Source organism: Camarhynchus parvulus, chromosome 4 (assembly GCF_901933205.1).
Source record: "Camarhynchus parvulus chromosome 4, STF_HiC, whole genome shotgun sequence".
NCBI classification, from domain to species: Eukaryota; Metazoa; Chordata; class Aves; order Passeriformes; family Thraupidae; genus Camarhynchus; species Camarhynchus parvulus.
In genome coordinates, this window is record NC_044574.1 from 45,091,870 (window position 1) to 45,108,502 (window position 16,633).

Below are 16,633 nucleotides of genomic sequence, written 5' to 3' on the forward strand. Positions count from 1 at the left end.
TTTGTTTAGAAGAACAAGACTGAACTCTTAAGGTACCACCACTGTTTTAGTCACACTGATCCCACATCGTACCTTCAGTTTCAGCTCTTACAGTCAGGCACTCCTTCTGTGGATCCTGCACAGGTGATGGATGCTACTGACTTGTTCCTATTTTGGTGTCACTTACTAGATGAAAGCTCTTCAAGTGTTTGTCTCAAAAAGAAATCTGTAAGTTGAAACATGAATTAGAACTTTTAGGAGCCTCATCCTGGAGTTGTTCACTTGCACAGAGTGTGACTGAGAACCAGAGAACCTTTTGCCCTGTGATCACCACAGTTGGGCAGAATCCTGACCCAACTGCAGTGACAGCATTAGTGTCAGTAGAGCCCCAGGCTTCTCACCCCATCCAACCTCCAACTGTAAGCTGATCTCTGCCATCAGTACATCAGATCACGTGCTTGGGTGGCTTGGAAACATTCAGCACAGCTTTTCCTATTACAATACCTCATGTTAGACCTATTTTCCTATTGAAGAGCTTAACCCTGTTGGTTTAAATGCCTTAAGCTTTTCTCAAAGCAGCCTTGCTCAAGCCACACAAATGATGATGTTTCCCTTTTCTCTGTCTCTCAGGTGAGCTCTACAATAGCAGATTCCAAGACCCTGAAAGTGTGTGTGACAGTGGTGTGGAGACCTCCTTCCGCAAGCTGAGCTTCACCTACTCAGACTCTCTGAGCAGCAAGTCCTCACTAACACTTGGCAAAATGGCCCTGGGCTATGGACATCAAAGTTCAGGGCAAAGCAATTACATAGCTGACTAGTGATCTTCAGCTGGCAATATGCAGTTACAGGAACAAATGGGACATTTCAAATTACATCAGTGTCATCCTGGCCAGGGGGAAGGGAACTCACAACCAAAAGTGCACTGGAAGAATCTCACCTGAACCCGAATAAATGGAAACTCCAGCATGTGACTCCTAGCCACTGCTTCCTTCCTCAAGTACATTTAATTGTGTTCATTTACAAGCCATTTACAACAACCAGGGCTCCACTGCTGCATTAATACACAGGTCTGGATGCTGTCAAAGACTGACTGAGCTTCCCTGCTCTGTGAGGATTTTCTTTTACAGATGAAAAAGAAGTTGTTAATGCATAATACAAACTTACTAAAGAGGTTAAGCACAGGAGCAATCAGAGGATACAGTTTCTAGCTGCTCTTTTCATAATTTTTGCAGCACAGTTGCATGCAAACAGCTTATAAAATAGCTGGCAAAGAAAAATCATTACTTTAATCACAACAGTGAAAACTTGGCGAAAAAAGAGAATCCTAAAAGAATCTTGTATATTTCAAATAATGTATTTAAACTTAACTTTGGTACCTCTCATTAAAAATTTTCTCAAGTTCGGCATTTTCCTACTTGTAAATAGGTTTTTTTTGTATCTGTTCCTTTTTGGAAAAGCGTGCTTTTTAAATGCTTATTTTTATTTTACTTTTATAATAAAACCCAAAAATTAATGCTCCTGTCTGTGCCTGCTGTGATTTTTACATTACTTTTCAAGTAGAGGTATTGAAGATTTAGCATCTCCATTTTAGGCATCGATACAAGATCATGCTGATTTCCAAGCACTAAAATGAAAGGTTGCAAGCCACCTGTCTTAAGCCTAAAGTATCTTTTATGGAGGGAGAGCAGGACCATCAGCTACTGCTGAGCAGCTGTACTTTGAGATTAAGGCCTCTTCCTTGTTTTAGTTCTCATTATTATGGCAGCAGAGAATCATTTATACTGAAGCCAACTATTTAGTGTCTCAGCAAATTTCTGATGAGACAGCTCTCCTCTGGGCTATCTAAAATCTCCTGTAGTAACTGTGCTCATGAGCAGTGTTTCTTTTTGTCTGACATCAATTCTGAGATGGTGAGTGTCCTGTTTTTGATTTTGGCCCAACTAAACAGAACAGGCATCAGAGTTTATGATAAAAAAAAACAGGAGGGGCACTGTACCGCTGTCACTTACCTCTAGCCAACTTCTGTGGCACAAAGAAGGAGTGTTGACAGGGTGGTTCTTGGCTCAGCTCAGTCTTCAGTAACCTGGGTGTCACTCCTGAGAAAATGAATCAAAATAAACCTTGAAACTGGTTATGTTTAGAGTGGCAGTTGCTGTAATGAATTAAATGATGAGTGATGAAAAAAAACTTGTGAATTAATTTTATAGTAATTACTGAGAATGTTAATTGCTTCCAGAGAAGAGGAATAAACATGCCATTCTTTCTTTCAGTTCTTGTATGTATAATCATCCAGGCAGTGTCTAAGGCATATAGATTTTTGTTCAATTAATGTACCTCTCCAGCGTTCTCTTTGTATTCCAGCTCTAATAGATAAAGGCAAAGGTTCTTATATTCCAGGAGTGGAGGGGTTTTTTGCGCCCCAGGAGAGCTGCTGTTCAAGTAAAACACACCTTCTGCTTCCAAAGAATTTCCAGCATGGGGGCTGGCAGAGATTTTTTCTGAGGTTTCTACAATGCTGCAGGTCACCAGGGCACCCTGGCTGTTATGCACACCTTTTAGCTTTAGTTCTGACCACCTCTGCTTTTAAACCACCAGTAGACATCTGGATCTGTATTTCCTTAAAGCACTTTGTGACCAGATGTTGCATAATAGCTGTTTATCGGGTTAGTGATCATGCACAGCAGGTCCCCTTGGCCCTTTGGCCCTGTGTTTGGAAGTGCTTTAAATGGCAGCCTGGCAGCTTCTCAGTTTCAGTGTATTTAATAAAAAAGACTTTAATATTTTTTGGTTTTTTCCCCTTTGTTTAGAGATAGAAAAATACTACTGAGCATGTCTGTCTACACCTGGCTTATAGAGAGAAACCTCCAAACAATCTGTATGTGCAGTGGAATAGAGCTCACTCTGTTATTCTGCTACTCTGCTGCAGTAATAAACATCAGAAACTTGTGGAAAGGAGCAAAAGTTGTGACAACTGATCTCTTCAGATCTTCTCTACATTTGATATGAAATGAATGATTCAGAAAGTTAAACTGCCCTTGATTTGAGATTGGCTGCTACAGCTGTACATTTCCTGGCATCATCTTGGCATGTATGTACAAACTTGGAAATCACTGGAAGCTCTAGGCAGCATTCTGAGATTCTGTGGACTGCAGGAAGGATAAGAATCTTCCCTACATGTAGTGGTGTATGAACTGTCTTGTCTCCCTTGCCTGGAAAGTAAAATGCTTCTTTCATGCATTTAAGAAAAAAGAGCCAGAGTCTCTCCTTGCTTCCCCCCAGTAAAATGACGGGAATGGTGGTGCCCATTTGCTAGCTCATGGTCAATATTCACCCACCATCCACAGCTTCTGGTGTTTCTGGATGATCATGCCTTGAAATAAAGCAGTTCTAGAGTAATGGCCAATGGTCAGTCCAAACTTTTGCTGGCTTCAGAAGATTCCTACAGCAAAAGACAACATAAGTTAATTACCAAGGAGTTATTTCCTCCTTTCAACATCACGAAACAGCCTGATGTCCACTTAGAGCCAGGCTGGAGTATGTTTTTCCAAGGCTGCAGAGGTTTCCCACGGCCTCATTTAAACCAAACTACTATAGAATTTTTTAGCCATCCAGTCACCCTTGCCATATGCACAATGCAGAAGAGCACCAGCTCAGGTATTATAGGTCTCTACTGACTGACTACTACTTACAGAGATGGCCTTTTTTCATTTAAGTTTTAGTTTTCCGCACTAACTGAATGACTTTGGGGCTTTTGCTTTGCTAGCTTGTAACATCTGACTGGAAAGCAAGGTTATGTAAACACAACTCTTGGATTGAAACCTGTCCTAAAAACTTCAAACCATGAATTCCTGGTACCCTAAGTGGGTAAGAAAGAAAACTGATTCTGACAATAAAAAGGCTGGCTTGTAAGCTTCAAACCCCAGCTCTCCTGTACTGAAAAAAAAAACTCATTGGCCCATCTCTCTGCTCCTGACACTGGTTCAAGTTAATGAAAAGGTCTCTGCTACACATTTCCAAAACCAAAAGGGAACTAACTAACAGAAGTAAAAGTACTGAGAAAGATGTGCTTCTAAGGCAGAATATTTGGCCAGACCACAAAGTATGCAAACAGCAGGTAACAAGAAACACTAACAGAGAACTATGAACACTTACTTAGAGAGTAATTTTTAGATGCTTCTTTCCTGGAGAAAATGCAGACAGAACTTGAAAAAGCTTCCAAGGACATGCTCCAGTAAACTGGAGCAAAATAAGTCTTCCTTGTGTGGCAGGAAGCACAAACAGGTGCCCTCCAAAGCTCAAAACAGCCTCTGCAAGCCCAGAATGTGTTCACAGCTAAATCCCAGCCAGAGAATGGTTTTAGGACAACAGATTAGCCAACACCATACAGTGTTCTTTCCAAACCTGCTCTCAAGTTCTGTTCTGGTTGGGCATTTGTCATGGCTGTGGGGCACTCTGGCTGCTGCTTTTGACATCATTGGAGAACAGCCCAGAGGGGCCCAGGAGCAAACAAAGGCCATGAGCACAAGAGAATTCCCTGGTCCTTAACAAAACATTGCAAGGAAGCACCCTGAAGGAACACTGACAGGGCCAGTCCGCTCTGCTGCTGCCACCAATAATGTAATGACACTGAGGATAAGCATCACAGCTACCAAATGCTGTCCTAAGGCTCCGGCTGCCAAACCCCCATCAGACAGAACTGGCAATACAGGTTACAGCTGCTGCAGCTGTAACAACACTCAGCTGGCAAGATGGATGTGTTGATAGGAGCGCAAGGTACCAGTGCTGCCTTCCTATCTCTGCCCAGATCTGAGACAAAGGCAGAACAATGTAACCAATATAGCACAGGATGCCACTGCCAAAGTACCGATGGTTAACCAAAGCACACCTTACAGCCACTGCTGCACAGTGAGAGAACAGTTTCTATAAACACACACCTACTACAACATCAGGAAACCAAAAGAACATATTGAGGATATTAAAACAATAATGGAAGTCAACCTTCCCCTTTAAATTCTGGTTTGAGTTCAAGCATTTGGCTTAAACAATTGCTAATCTTTCATAATGGCACCTAGTGCTGAATTAAAGATTTTCATTGAGAAACAATGGACCTACCCCTTAGGGAGCTCCTGACCTTAAAAACAGCAATAATTTTTAAAATTGCCCAAACTTTGCTATTTCAATCTGGTAACAGCAGAAAGCAACAGGGGAAAAAATAATAGAATGCTGTTATGTATAACTGTGCTGGTAGACTTTATTTGCATAACCACTTCATCACTTATTAATCATGTACCACATCATTTCTTTCAAGATTTTGCCTAAAAATTGTGACAGGCTAGACGAGGTCACAGTTATCCAAATTAATTAATGAATGGGTTTTGCTTCTAGCAATCCAAATATTTTTCTACATATCTCAAACTTCACTCATATGCTGAGATCAACAAATATCACTGACCTCCAGATAGGTCTCTTGATTGTCTCTAAACAAGTGATTCCTCCAAAGTTTTATTTATTTAACACTATTAAGTGCTATTTTGAAATTCTATCTAGATGTTGCTGGAAGAGACATTTCTCCATCAATGTAAAAGAAAAACATCAACAGACTTGCCCTCTTCCTAATACAACGCAGCAGTACATATTAATCATATTTTCTCCACATTTTTTCTTTCTTACCTTATGTTGACTTTACTGCTGCTTTGATGCCACCTTGATTCCAGGACACCAAAAAAACTGAAGGATTTTTCTGGTATTGTTGGCCCATGACACCTCAGAACAGCTTTTTAATTTCCTTTGTCAGCGCCTGCATTTGTTAAGTTTTACTCATGATTGTCATTTTCCCTATCTATTTTACAAAATCTATTCACATTGGCACATACACATCCATATTTTGATTGTTTTCATGTTTTCTTTTAACTAGGACTTGTTTTGAACCAGATGCAACTGTAGTTACTTGTTTTGGTGACCCAATAACGCATTTGTAGGAAACTCTCATTAATCATTTCCCTTTCATCTAGAAGTTCTCCCTCTCTCTCAGGAGCATGCCAGTTTTGGTTAACACCAAAGCATCAACATGCTCATTAAAACTGTGATCACAACTCAAACTGAGTCTGAGTTCTCCAGTGGAACATACAGCTGCTCCCCCCACACGTGCCCCAGACCCCCCACACCACCAGTGAGTAATGCCCACCTGCTGCTTCTACAACAGCGATGGACATCAGCGGCAGCAGAGCTCCTTCAAACTCCACCTACTGCAATGCCGACTCTGCTTTGCAAGAAAATTAATATTTGCTTGGATGGACAGAGAACCCTTATGGAACCCCAGCAAGATCCCAGCTGCATTCCAAACCATGGCTGACAGACAAGCCAAATGTTTAGCAACCTGCCCATGGAGTGGCTCAGTGGCCTACTGGAGGCAGTCCCAGCTTCACTCCCTTATCCTTCTCCCTTGCTCCCAGCATACACCTTGCTGTTATCCTAAACTGAATTTCCACTTACAGCATAGTGAAACTAGAAAAAAATATGGATGTTTTTTCAATACACCACATATATTATATGTAAGCTTTGCTGTTGGTATCTATACAATGAACCAGCAGTTAAAATTCACAAGACAAGAAGACAGTATGTTCTTCAGCCAGCTCAAAGTGCATGTCACTTCAGAGCTTCAAGCAAATTCTTCTAATTTTTATTTCTCCTCCTGTATCACTCTTTATCTAGAACAAAATGAAGTATTCTCAGACAACATCCAGTAGAGAGGTCAAGATTAATGAATTTTCTAGCTCTTCAACACTAGTAGGTGCCCAAGGATAAAACACAACTGTTTTCTTCTTTTCAGTCATAAGGAAACCATTATCACTAAATCTGCCTTTTATACTCCCTACATCCAGAGTAACAAAAGGAGCAATTGCAGTGGTCTGAAGCACAAATATATAAATGTCATCTTGCTGGGACACAGAGGCCTGAAAGAGAAATAAAAAATATGTATTATTAAAAAAATACATGTTAAAGAAGACACCAGTTACACCCAAACTGGGAAAGACCAGCACACCAGTAAAACAGGCTGAACAATCACATCTCATCAAAAGTGGTATTCTTCATATCTAAGAACCATGTAAAAACTGCAAATGCTACTAGAGCCTTCCTACAGAATACTACAGACTGGAAAAATGCCAAGAAGTATTATCACTTTGCCATCTTCTTATGAGAATAACTGAATGAATGGTAATCTGAGTTCCACACAGTACTGGTATCCTGTACTTGCTGCAGTGAGAGAGATTTGTCCTTTCACCAACACTTCACTCAACTTATCAGTTCACATCTGCTAAAAGAGCTCGCCTTTCAATTATATACATAACAGAAATACACAGAAGAGAAAGATGGTAAAAATCCCAGTAAGACAGAAAGACATCTCATCTTAATGCATCATGGCAGTGCAGCACTTATATTTAATTTAGTTGTATATTAAAAAAAATTGTAAAATGTAAGGTCAAGGTATAATGTTTTGTATTAAGTTCTATCAGTACTTAAATCTCAGAGAGACCCTAAATCCCAGCCAGGATACATTTTCATACAGCGCTCCCCATTCACCACAATGAAAGATTATGTTACATAACTTTCAAAAACCAGTCACCATCTATAAAAAGAGGATAAATTACAGTCAGTACAGGCATCATGTTCTGCTTACAAGAAGAGCAATGATATTCATTTTTAAGAAAAAGCATACATCCTCTACACATTCTGTTTCCTGAAGAAATACTAATGCTTTTGATGCTTTTTAAAATCAATGCTAGGAACTGTAGCTCTTGGATTAGCAATGTATTTGAAAGCCTAGTGAGTTTATTAGTAACTAAGTATAGACATACCAGCTTCTCCCAACACAGTCATTTTTTTTAATCACAGCTGCATTTCTTAAAATGACCACTTTGCATCTATCCTTGCTAGCTATCCTTATTAGTTAGTATTGCAAAGACAACACCTTTACAAGATAAAGGAATTAAATTTCCCAAAAATGCTTCAGTTGCAGAGCTTTTCTTATCGATGATATCATCCATAAACCAAAAAAACCAAACCAAAATAAACAAAAAACCTCCCCACAGCATGACTCAGACTGCAGATTGTACCACCAGATGAAAAAAAAAATTAGAACAGGTTGATTTCTTTTCTTTGTATACTCAGGAGGCAGGCTGTGCTGTCGTGAAAGAGATAAGAAGAGAAAATCTGGCCCATTTTCTTTTTGTAAAGCAATTATGCTGGTCCAGATTCAAAGAGATTAGACCTCTATTCCCCCCTTGTTCAGTTTAGCACTAAAGAGCAAAGCTGCAGTTTGAAAGCCAAATGCGAGAACACAAAGGTCCCCATCCTGCCCATCTGATGATTAGGAATTTTCCAATAAGCCGTACATGCTAAGAAGTGAGGTTTAATAAAACATGTGTGCACACACACACGCAAACTCTCTATATATACAGCAAGCTTGCTAGGAGCAGAAGAAATCTAAGAAAAAGCAGCAAATTGACTAAATGACAATGTTATACAACACTAATGGGTTTTTTGCGTGTTTAGGAGACTGACACACTTGCCAGCTATTAAGAATAATCACTATTATGCAAATCAGAACCCTTACTGGAGGGCAGGGATTTAAAAGAGGAGGAAAGGAGCATGCAATACTGCAATGTTGCGTGTTAGCAATGTTCCACTCATCTGAGAGTGTGAGCACCTCCAGAGGAAATACTGCTGACAATAATGCACTCCACACTCAACTGAACTAGGATCACCCCATCCTGACATACAGCGCTGTCTGCAAGCCAGAACACTTGTCATGATGCTATCTGCTGTCTAGGGACAAAAAGAAAGAAAGGAGCAATGCTGCAAGGGGGAAGACAATCTAAACAAATGAAAGGGAGATATCAGTCTTTAAAACAAAACAAAGCCCAGACAAAAAACCATGAACAAACAAACAACCCCCCAGCAGTCTTATTTGGATACACACATAGTGACATCAGAAAAAAATCTGATTTTGAACCCAACCTGGAAGCCAGAATAGCAACAACCAAGGAGAAAGAACATTTAGTGGAATCAGACACTGCACAGCCAGCGAACAACCCAAACCAGCAGGATTAGCAAAACCAAATACAGTAATTTAGCATGATTGATGCTTACACTAAGCTGGGTCTTCTCTAATCCCACAGCATCCTTGAGTGATGAAAGGAAGTAATGGTTCCTAGGACTCTGGAGCCCATCTTCTCCCACAAGACAGAAAGTAATAACACAGCTTTCCCTGGTACAATTTCTGCATCTTCCCAGAAGGTCACAGATGGACTCCTTGTAGATGGGGACAGCACTCTGCGCTTTAACAGTCACACCTTCTTTGGCAAGGGTGCATACGGGCTCCAAAGAGCTCCAGGCGTGCACTGAGACCTATCAAGCGCATTGAGAGAGCACAAAGATCAGAAGAAAGGCTACACCTGTGAAAACAATGCAGCATCCTAGATTTCAGATTGCTCATTACAATAGATGTTTTTCTGACAGCAGCAGCTGATTTCCACCTAGCGAGAAACTACACAATAGATATAGCATAAAAATAAGATCATTCTAAAATCCTAACAAGAGGTCCATTTCAAACAGTCTGGAGCTGCTCTTGATCTGCAAAGACTTTTTTGTTTTCTCCAGGCTCCTTGAGAGGAAGAGATTGCCAATTCCTACCAAGGGAGTGCTGGAAATGGAATTATTGAGTGACTAATTTGTTGACTCTTTTTCCTCCCTTCCTGGGTTAAAAAAAACTCAGAGGATTTTCTTGAGATTGCTCAGCTTTATCTGATGTAACCAACTGGGTATGCTAGAGTTTCTGCTTAATCACTCTTAAACAGAAACAAGCTCCATCATCTTAAAAGGGATTATGAAGGTTATATTAATACAGCAAAATACATTCCCAGACATCTTCCATGCATTATGAATACACCCTTTTTAAAAGGGCATAATTTGGAAATTAAGTACTTAATGAGAATTAAAACATTCTGTTTCATAAATTTTCAGTTATTTTTTGCCTTAACAGGAGTGTGCAGTCAGGAATAGATCTTAACTCTTGAAAGGAGTTAAGTTCCAAATCTTCTTGAAGTGCAATATACAGTATTCATCAGAACTATTCTACTGCCAACACTTCTCTGATGCTATCAGAAAATCTGAATTTATGTCTGTTAGAATAACTCAGACCAGAAATGAACAATTTCATTAAGTGCAGTCCTACTCCAAGAACTGACTATCCAGAAATTGCAACCATTTTCTGTAGCATATTTACTCCATATAAGCAACCTTATAAATCTGAAAATGCATGGAAGCCCACCAGACAGAGCAATGATCTAGGAGCTGACATACTCAAACTACTAGTGAGTCATTCGAGGTCTCAAGGTCTGTTTTCCCATCCTTCACAGTGTTTTCACATGGGACACACTTTATGTTAGGTGTTATATCTCATAGTGGAAAATGGTCCCTAAATTCATCTGGGGTCTGGCTGCCAGATGATTAATAGCAACAAAATGTAACAAGCTGAAAAGGAAAACTCTTGTCTACAAGAAAAAACAGCAGTCCAAATACTGCCTTAAAATCCCATCAGTTTCTATAGCATTATCAGAAAACAGTTAAGGCATCAATTGCAAAGTGGTGACATGCATAGGTGACCTTCCAATTAAAGATGTGCTGTTCGTATTTCGGAAGACAATCCAGTCCTTTTTCACAAAGCTGTATAGTTTGAGTACTGGTAAGCAATGGTACAATCCCGTTTCCCCCCTCTACTTAATCAGGTTATCTAGTTCTAACACCCAGGGAAGGGTTTTGTTAAGTAGTGAGGTACCATTTTTCACAATTTGTTCTATTTAACATCAATCCCTTTAAGATTTCAACAGAATAGTTCATTTCAGCCTTATACCTACAGGCTATAAGCAAAGCAATTCCTTCTTCTGTGAAGCACTACACACTACTTTAACAAAGAATAGTGTTGCCCCTAAGATTAAAGACTAGAGTTGCATCTCACAGTGTTTGAGCATGGCCTTTCTGAAGCTTGTCTGTACAAAGACGCGCTCGTTTCAGCTTCTCACATTTTTGTAGGAGGCACACAAGAGTGGTGAGGTAGGTGCCACTTACCCTCAAAGTCATCTTGTGGTCCTCATGAAGATCTGAGACAGCATAAATGTGCAACATCCCTTTGTCTTCATAGGCCACAGGCAGCAGTGGTGCAAAGAAGTTCTGAGCAAAATAATGGAGCAGTTTCCACTTACCACCATACTCTAAAAAGGGTTAAAAAGAATAAAGATTGAAACTGAATCCAAGATTGCCTTGCCACACATTCCCTGTATGTGCTTTCTGGTCCTGCTATTGGCAATGCAACATCCCCCTCCATCCTTTTTCATCTCTATCAAGTGCAAAGAATGACTGAAAGTACTCTTGCTTCGTTCCAGGCAAGGCTCTGCCCTGGAAAAGATCTGATGCTCTTTCAAGCATTGAGCTTTCCCAAAAGTTTACATTTTTCTCTGTCTCTGTCCTATCACTGCTACACTGTCATTCAGTTAAAGAAAGCCTCGAACACAAGTGACAAAGCTGACACAGCATATCCCACATAAACCAAGCAGCTGGAGCATCTGTGCTGTTGAGAATCCAGACAAACACACTGGCATCGCCACAGACTATCACTACTATAAAAAGAGGCAAGGCACTTATACAAAGTGCTCTCTTCCCTTTTTTCAGCCCTCCTTTCAGTTCCTCCTTAGACGACATCAGTAACAATAAAGACAAAAATAAGTTCCCAAACCAGAGACAACTGTGAGCTTGGCAAAACAAATTTGCCAGGATCTAGAGATACCACCTTCTCCATGGGAATTAGTATTCATGACAGACACATGACAAACAGTTCACACTGCTTCTTTAATGGAAAGCTGTACCTCATTACTTTTAATACTTTGAAAATCTGCCATTAAACTGGAAAAGCCATCAAACTCTGCATCCTCTCCAAAAAAGCACTTTTGTTTTCTTGCTTTGCAACACTGCCATGTAACCATTTTGAAAGAGAAGCTGCATCCATTTCTTCCTCTATTAACATTCCATCTAGTACCCACTATCTGCATTTTAAGTTTGTCCTTGCTCAACCATTATCCAGTCACTGAAATGGCACTAAAAAGAAGTCGCAAGTCAGCTGCACCATCTCACAAGGAAAGAAAAGTTAAATACAGGTTTCATTCTTGTTTCTGGCTCGTTACTTTATACAACAAGTTTAAAGCTGATGTATGTTTTATGATGTATGAAGAATATTTTCAGTGAGATGTGTTTGTTGTAACTCTTAGTAATCACTCTCTTAGTTTTGGTTCTTGTACAAAGCTCTTAGCACTTTCAAACATCTCCTAATTAAAGACTTTTCCAGCATAGTCTTTAAAGTGTTGCTGTGGCTTTCCCAGGGGGACTTGAACATGCTTTGTCTGCACTCCACACAGACATGAATGAACTTTGTGAAGAATAAGTGCATTAGCTCCAGTTTAGCACCTTACACATCACCTTGTTCTCAGCAAGTTCACAGCCAGCTAGCTTGGAAAACAACAACAGAAGCTCATATCTGCCTGGAAAATCCACACAAGATTGAACTGTGCTATGAGATCAGTCTGATGCCAGCAAAAACACCACTGGCATTCAAGTTAATTGCACTGAAGCAAACCAAAGAGATAAGGCTGGAGGAAAACCTCAGGAGAAGCAGCTGCCCTTCTTCAAAACAGACAGTCAATAAACTGAACATACTCAGTATTATTGTTGCTTCTCAGTATAGAACTGTAGAACCATTTATTAAGGAAAAGATCTCTAGGATCAAATTCAACTGTTCACCTGCCAAGTGCACCACTAAACTAGGTCCCTAAGTTCCCATGCCACACCTGTACATCTTCTAAACACCTCTAGGGATGGCGATTTCACCACTTCCCTGGGCAGCATGCTCCAATGTTTGACAACACCTTCAGTGAAGAATTTTTTCCTAAGATCCAATTTAAACCTGCACTGGCACACCTTGATGCCATTTCCTGTTATCCTGTCACTTGTTAATGAAGAAAAGGGGTCGACCCCCACCTTGCTATGACCTCAATTCAGGTAGCTGGAGAGATCAATAAGGGGTGTGCGGGGGTGTGTGTGTTCGTGTGTCCCAGCCTCCTTTCCTCCAGGCTAAATAAACACCCTCAGCTCCCTCAGCTGCTTTCCACAAGCCTTGTGCTCCAACCCTTCCCCTGCTCCACTGCCCTTCTCTGGACATGCTCCAGCACCTCAATGACATTCTTGTAGTGAGGGGCACAGAAATGAACACAGCATCTGAGGTGCAGCCTCAACAGTGACAAGTACAGGGGGACAAATCCCTTCCCTACTCTTTCTGGCCACAGACACAGGCCAGGATGCCCTTGGCCTTCCTGGCCACCTGGGCACACGCTGGCTCACGTTCAGCTGCTCTCCATCAGCACCCCTGGGTCCTTTTCCACTGGGCAGCTTCCCAGCCACTCTGTCCCTGCCTGTGGCACTGCCTGGGGTTGCTGTGACCCAAGTGCAGGACTCGGCACTTGGCCTTGTTGAACCTCATAAAACTGGCCTCAGCCCATCAATCCAGCCTGTCCAGATCTTCCTGCAGAGCCCTACTGCCACTCCCACCCAGCTAGGTGTTGATTGCAAACTGGCTGCAGGAGCACTTGAACCCCTTGTTTAGATCCTTGATAAAGACATTAAGCAGAGCTGGCTCCAGTACTGAGCCCTGGGAAATCCCAGTAGCGACCTGCACTCGGCTGGGTGTGAATCCATTCACCACCACACTCGGCCTGGCCCTCCAGCCAGTTTGTTTTCATGGCGAACAGTGCACCCATCCATATTATGAGCAGCCACTTTCTCCAGGAGAATGTTGTGGGAAATGGCATTAAGGCTTTGCTAAAGTCTAGGCAAACTTTAGCAAAGCCTCTCCTCTCTCCTCCTCCACCAACTGCATCCGCTTGCCATAGAAGGAGATCGGGTTGGTCAAGCAGGACCTGCCTTTAAAAACTTGCGCTGGCTGGGTCTGAGCCCCGGTGATATGAACAAAGGCATGTTCTGGCACTCCAAGGACACTTCCTGACAGAAAACACTGGTGGTTTAAAGAACAAAAGTACCAAAATTAGGGAGTGCTAACAAATTACTCTTCAGTCATTAAACGTGAGAAGATGGGAGATTCAGACTGGGGATGGATTATCTGAAACAGAGCAAGCAGGGGGACAGTATCTGATCCAACAAACAAAAGCTATGGGCCTTGTATGAGAAATGGGCAGGGAGAGTCTGGGAGAGATTGAAATCTCTAAAGCCCTCAGGACTGCTACAAGACTTCCTGGAATTTCAACTGTCAATTAATTAAATTGCCAATGCAATAGACGTTGCTAACGGCAGAATCCAGGCAAAGCCCACCACAAGCTTAGACAAATTACCCAGCATGGTCTGAGGTTTCAGTGCCTGTTGACTTGAATTTTTTTCCTGAGCTAAATTCACATAATGAAAATCTAGGCTTCAGCTGTCTTATATATGGAAATGAAAAATGCAATTAATGTAGAGCAGTTTCTGCTACTTAGTGTCATATAAAATCCTGTTTCTTTTTGAATGGGTCCTTCTCTCAATCTCTGCTGTGCCTTGATTCCAGCTGGATTACACAGCCACACTGCAGAGGGAAAGAGAGGAGGTTTGCTACCAAGGCAGCAGAGATCCTCAAAAAACCTTTACAGTGAAGACAACACACTCAGAGCGAACATGGCATCAGACTTCCACAGGAAAGCCCAAGCAAACAAAATTCCCAGCCAACAAACAAAATCAAACAAACCACACACTTTAAAGTTTGCACCATTTCAAAACCCACTCTACTACTCTGACATCCATTGTTTTGGAATGTTTGAAACATCATTAGCCTGCTTAACTCAAATCAGCTTTTAATACTGGTATGTCCCTTCCCAAAAAAACCAGAGCCATTTTAAAGAACCAAAACTCAACTGCTGCAGCAGTTTCACACAGGAAGTGTTTTCCAAAGACAACTTTTCCAGCAACAGGATCTTAAAAATACATTTGTCAAAGTAACTTCAGACAACAAGGAAAACTGAAGCTAATTTAAAAGCCCATATTTTTCAGTTCTTCTGTTGTCTTGATTTCCATGGGACCAAAACTACATTCCTTTCTTTAAAAACAGGCAAGTTGCATACCAAATACACTACAGACACACACCCAAAAATGGATGTAAAAAATCTGGAGGTCAGGAAGTTATCAAGAGAAACCTCTGGGTTTAAACTTTCCTATTACAGACATGTATGCCCAAAGGCAACAGTCAAAAGTTACTTCAAATAGCCCTGGGGTGGTTTTCTCCTCCTCGACATTTAAAGAAATTCTTACAGAAATCCAAGTTCCTCAATTTTTCTTGACAATAACAAGGGAATTGCACTCTCTGTGGTATTAAACTTCAGGACAGGAAATTAGAATCAGGCTTGTAATGAGACCCCAATACCCTTTTTTCTGACTCTTCCCTGAAGCCTTCTACTCTGATGGCAGGAGTGCAAATAAACAGATCTCCCTGAAATGATTTTAAATTAATCACTTCACACCATTAAATGCAACCTGAGAAACATGCTGCTAGTTCTTTCCTCACCTCAGCCTCATGAATTCAGATCAATTATTCTCCAGAACAGCCTGTACTGGGGCTCACCAGGGGCTCTAAATATTGAACCTGCAATAAAAGCCAGTTATCTGCTCAAGGGGATCTCAAGACTACTGAGTTGGGTACCTTAAGGTGACACTTGTCTGAGAGTGTCACAGCACTCCACCAAAACATACTGCAGAGATGCTAAAGCCTTCAAACATGGCACAGCCAGCTTCACAGCTAGGTGCTAACAGTCAGAACCCAGTTGTGATAAAAGCTTTTTACTTCTGAGCTGAAGCCAGAAGTACTGTGACACAAGTGCTGTGCTGTGTTTTCATTCAACCCAAGCAAACATCTTAAAGGTAAAAGTTAAGAGGAGAAACATTTGCTACCTTCTTCCTTCCCCACCATGTGCAAAAGTTTCTGCTTTGTACCGGAAATTATGTAAACCCCTCCATGACTTTCTGCAAAGCAACAGACTTAAATAAAAGCACTCATTGGCGATACTACTGTGCCACCTAACAAGATGCAGAAACGTGTTTTTGAAGTGCAAATAAAACTAATTTCTCCCAACTCTTGCATTGCATAATTTCAGCCATTAGCATTTCAAAATCCCTCTACCACACTGCCTAATTAAATGAATATTAAACCTTTCCTCATCCCACTGAGGGAATACAACAAAACAAAGGGACAGCTGTATCTCTGCCGTGCTTCTTTCTTCTAAACTTCAACAACATATGAATAATTCAAGCATCTGATAAATATTCTACAGTGATGTCATCTCTGTACTCAAAAAGACATTTATGGTCTCCACAACCATTACATTATCAATACACCTGTGTTTACAAAGGGACACTTTTCCAAGCATCTTTTTCTCTTGTGGCACTTAAAACCTACGAGCATCACTTATTGCTAGAATCATAACAGTGAACATTGTGATATTCCATTTCCTAATACAAGTCTAGAAAGTCCAGAAAGATGAGCATCATAGCTGGACCACTGCCTTATCATTTA

At 41.0% G+C, this 16,633-nt stretch overlaps 2 protein-coding genes and 1 long non-coding RNA gene across 5 annotated transcripts in view; 1 reads left to right on the forward strand and 2 right to left on the reverse strand.

Moving 5' to 3' along the window:
* Positions 1 to 1,479, forward strand: part of NFKB1 (nuclear factor kappa B subunit 1) — a 57,721-nt gene extending 56,242 nt beyond the window's left edge. For all 3 annotated transcript variants that reach the window (XM_030947823.1, XM_030947826.1, XM_030947825.1), the window contains exon 24: positions 610 to 1,479. In XM_030947823.1, the coding sequence (XP_030803683.1) occupies positions 610 to 797 (188 nt within the window). In that variant the 3' untranslated portion in view covers positions 798 to 1,479. The remainder of the gene's footprint in view (positions 1 to 609) is intronic.
* On the reverse strand, positions 77 to 6,040 carry LOC115903377. Its single transcript, XR_004060690.1, has 3 exons — positions 3,315 to 6,040; positions 1,989 to 2,075; positions 77 to 205 (listed from the first exon to the last, which is right to left on the reverse strand). It is a non-coding gene; the product is annotated as an uncharacterized LOC115903377 (long non-coding RNA).
* Positions 6,041 to 6,173: 133 nt separating this feature from the next.
* MANBA (mannosidase beta) overlaps positions 6,174 to 16,633 on the reverse strand; it is a 46,295-nt gene continuing 35,835 nt past the window's right edge. Inside the window, 3 exon segments of the mRNA XM_030947757.1 lie at positions 6,174 to 6,932; positions 9,130 to 9,387; positions 11,107 to 11,249. Coding sequence (XP_030803617.1) covers positions 6,708 to 6,932; positions 9,130 to 9,387; positions 11,107 to 11,249 — 626 coding nt within the window. The 3' untranslated portion in view covers positions 6,174 to 6,707.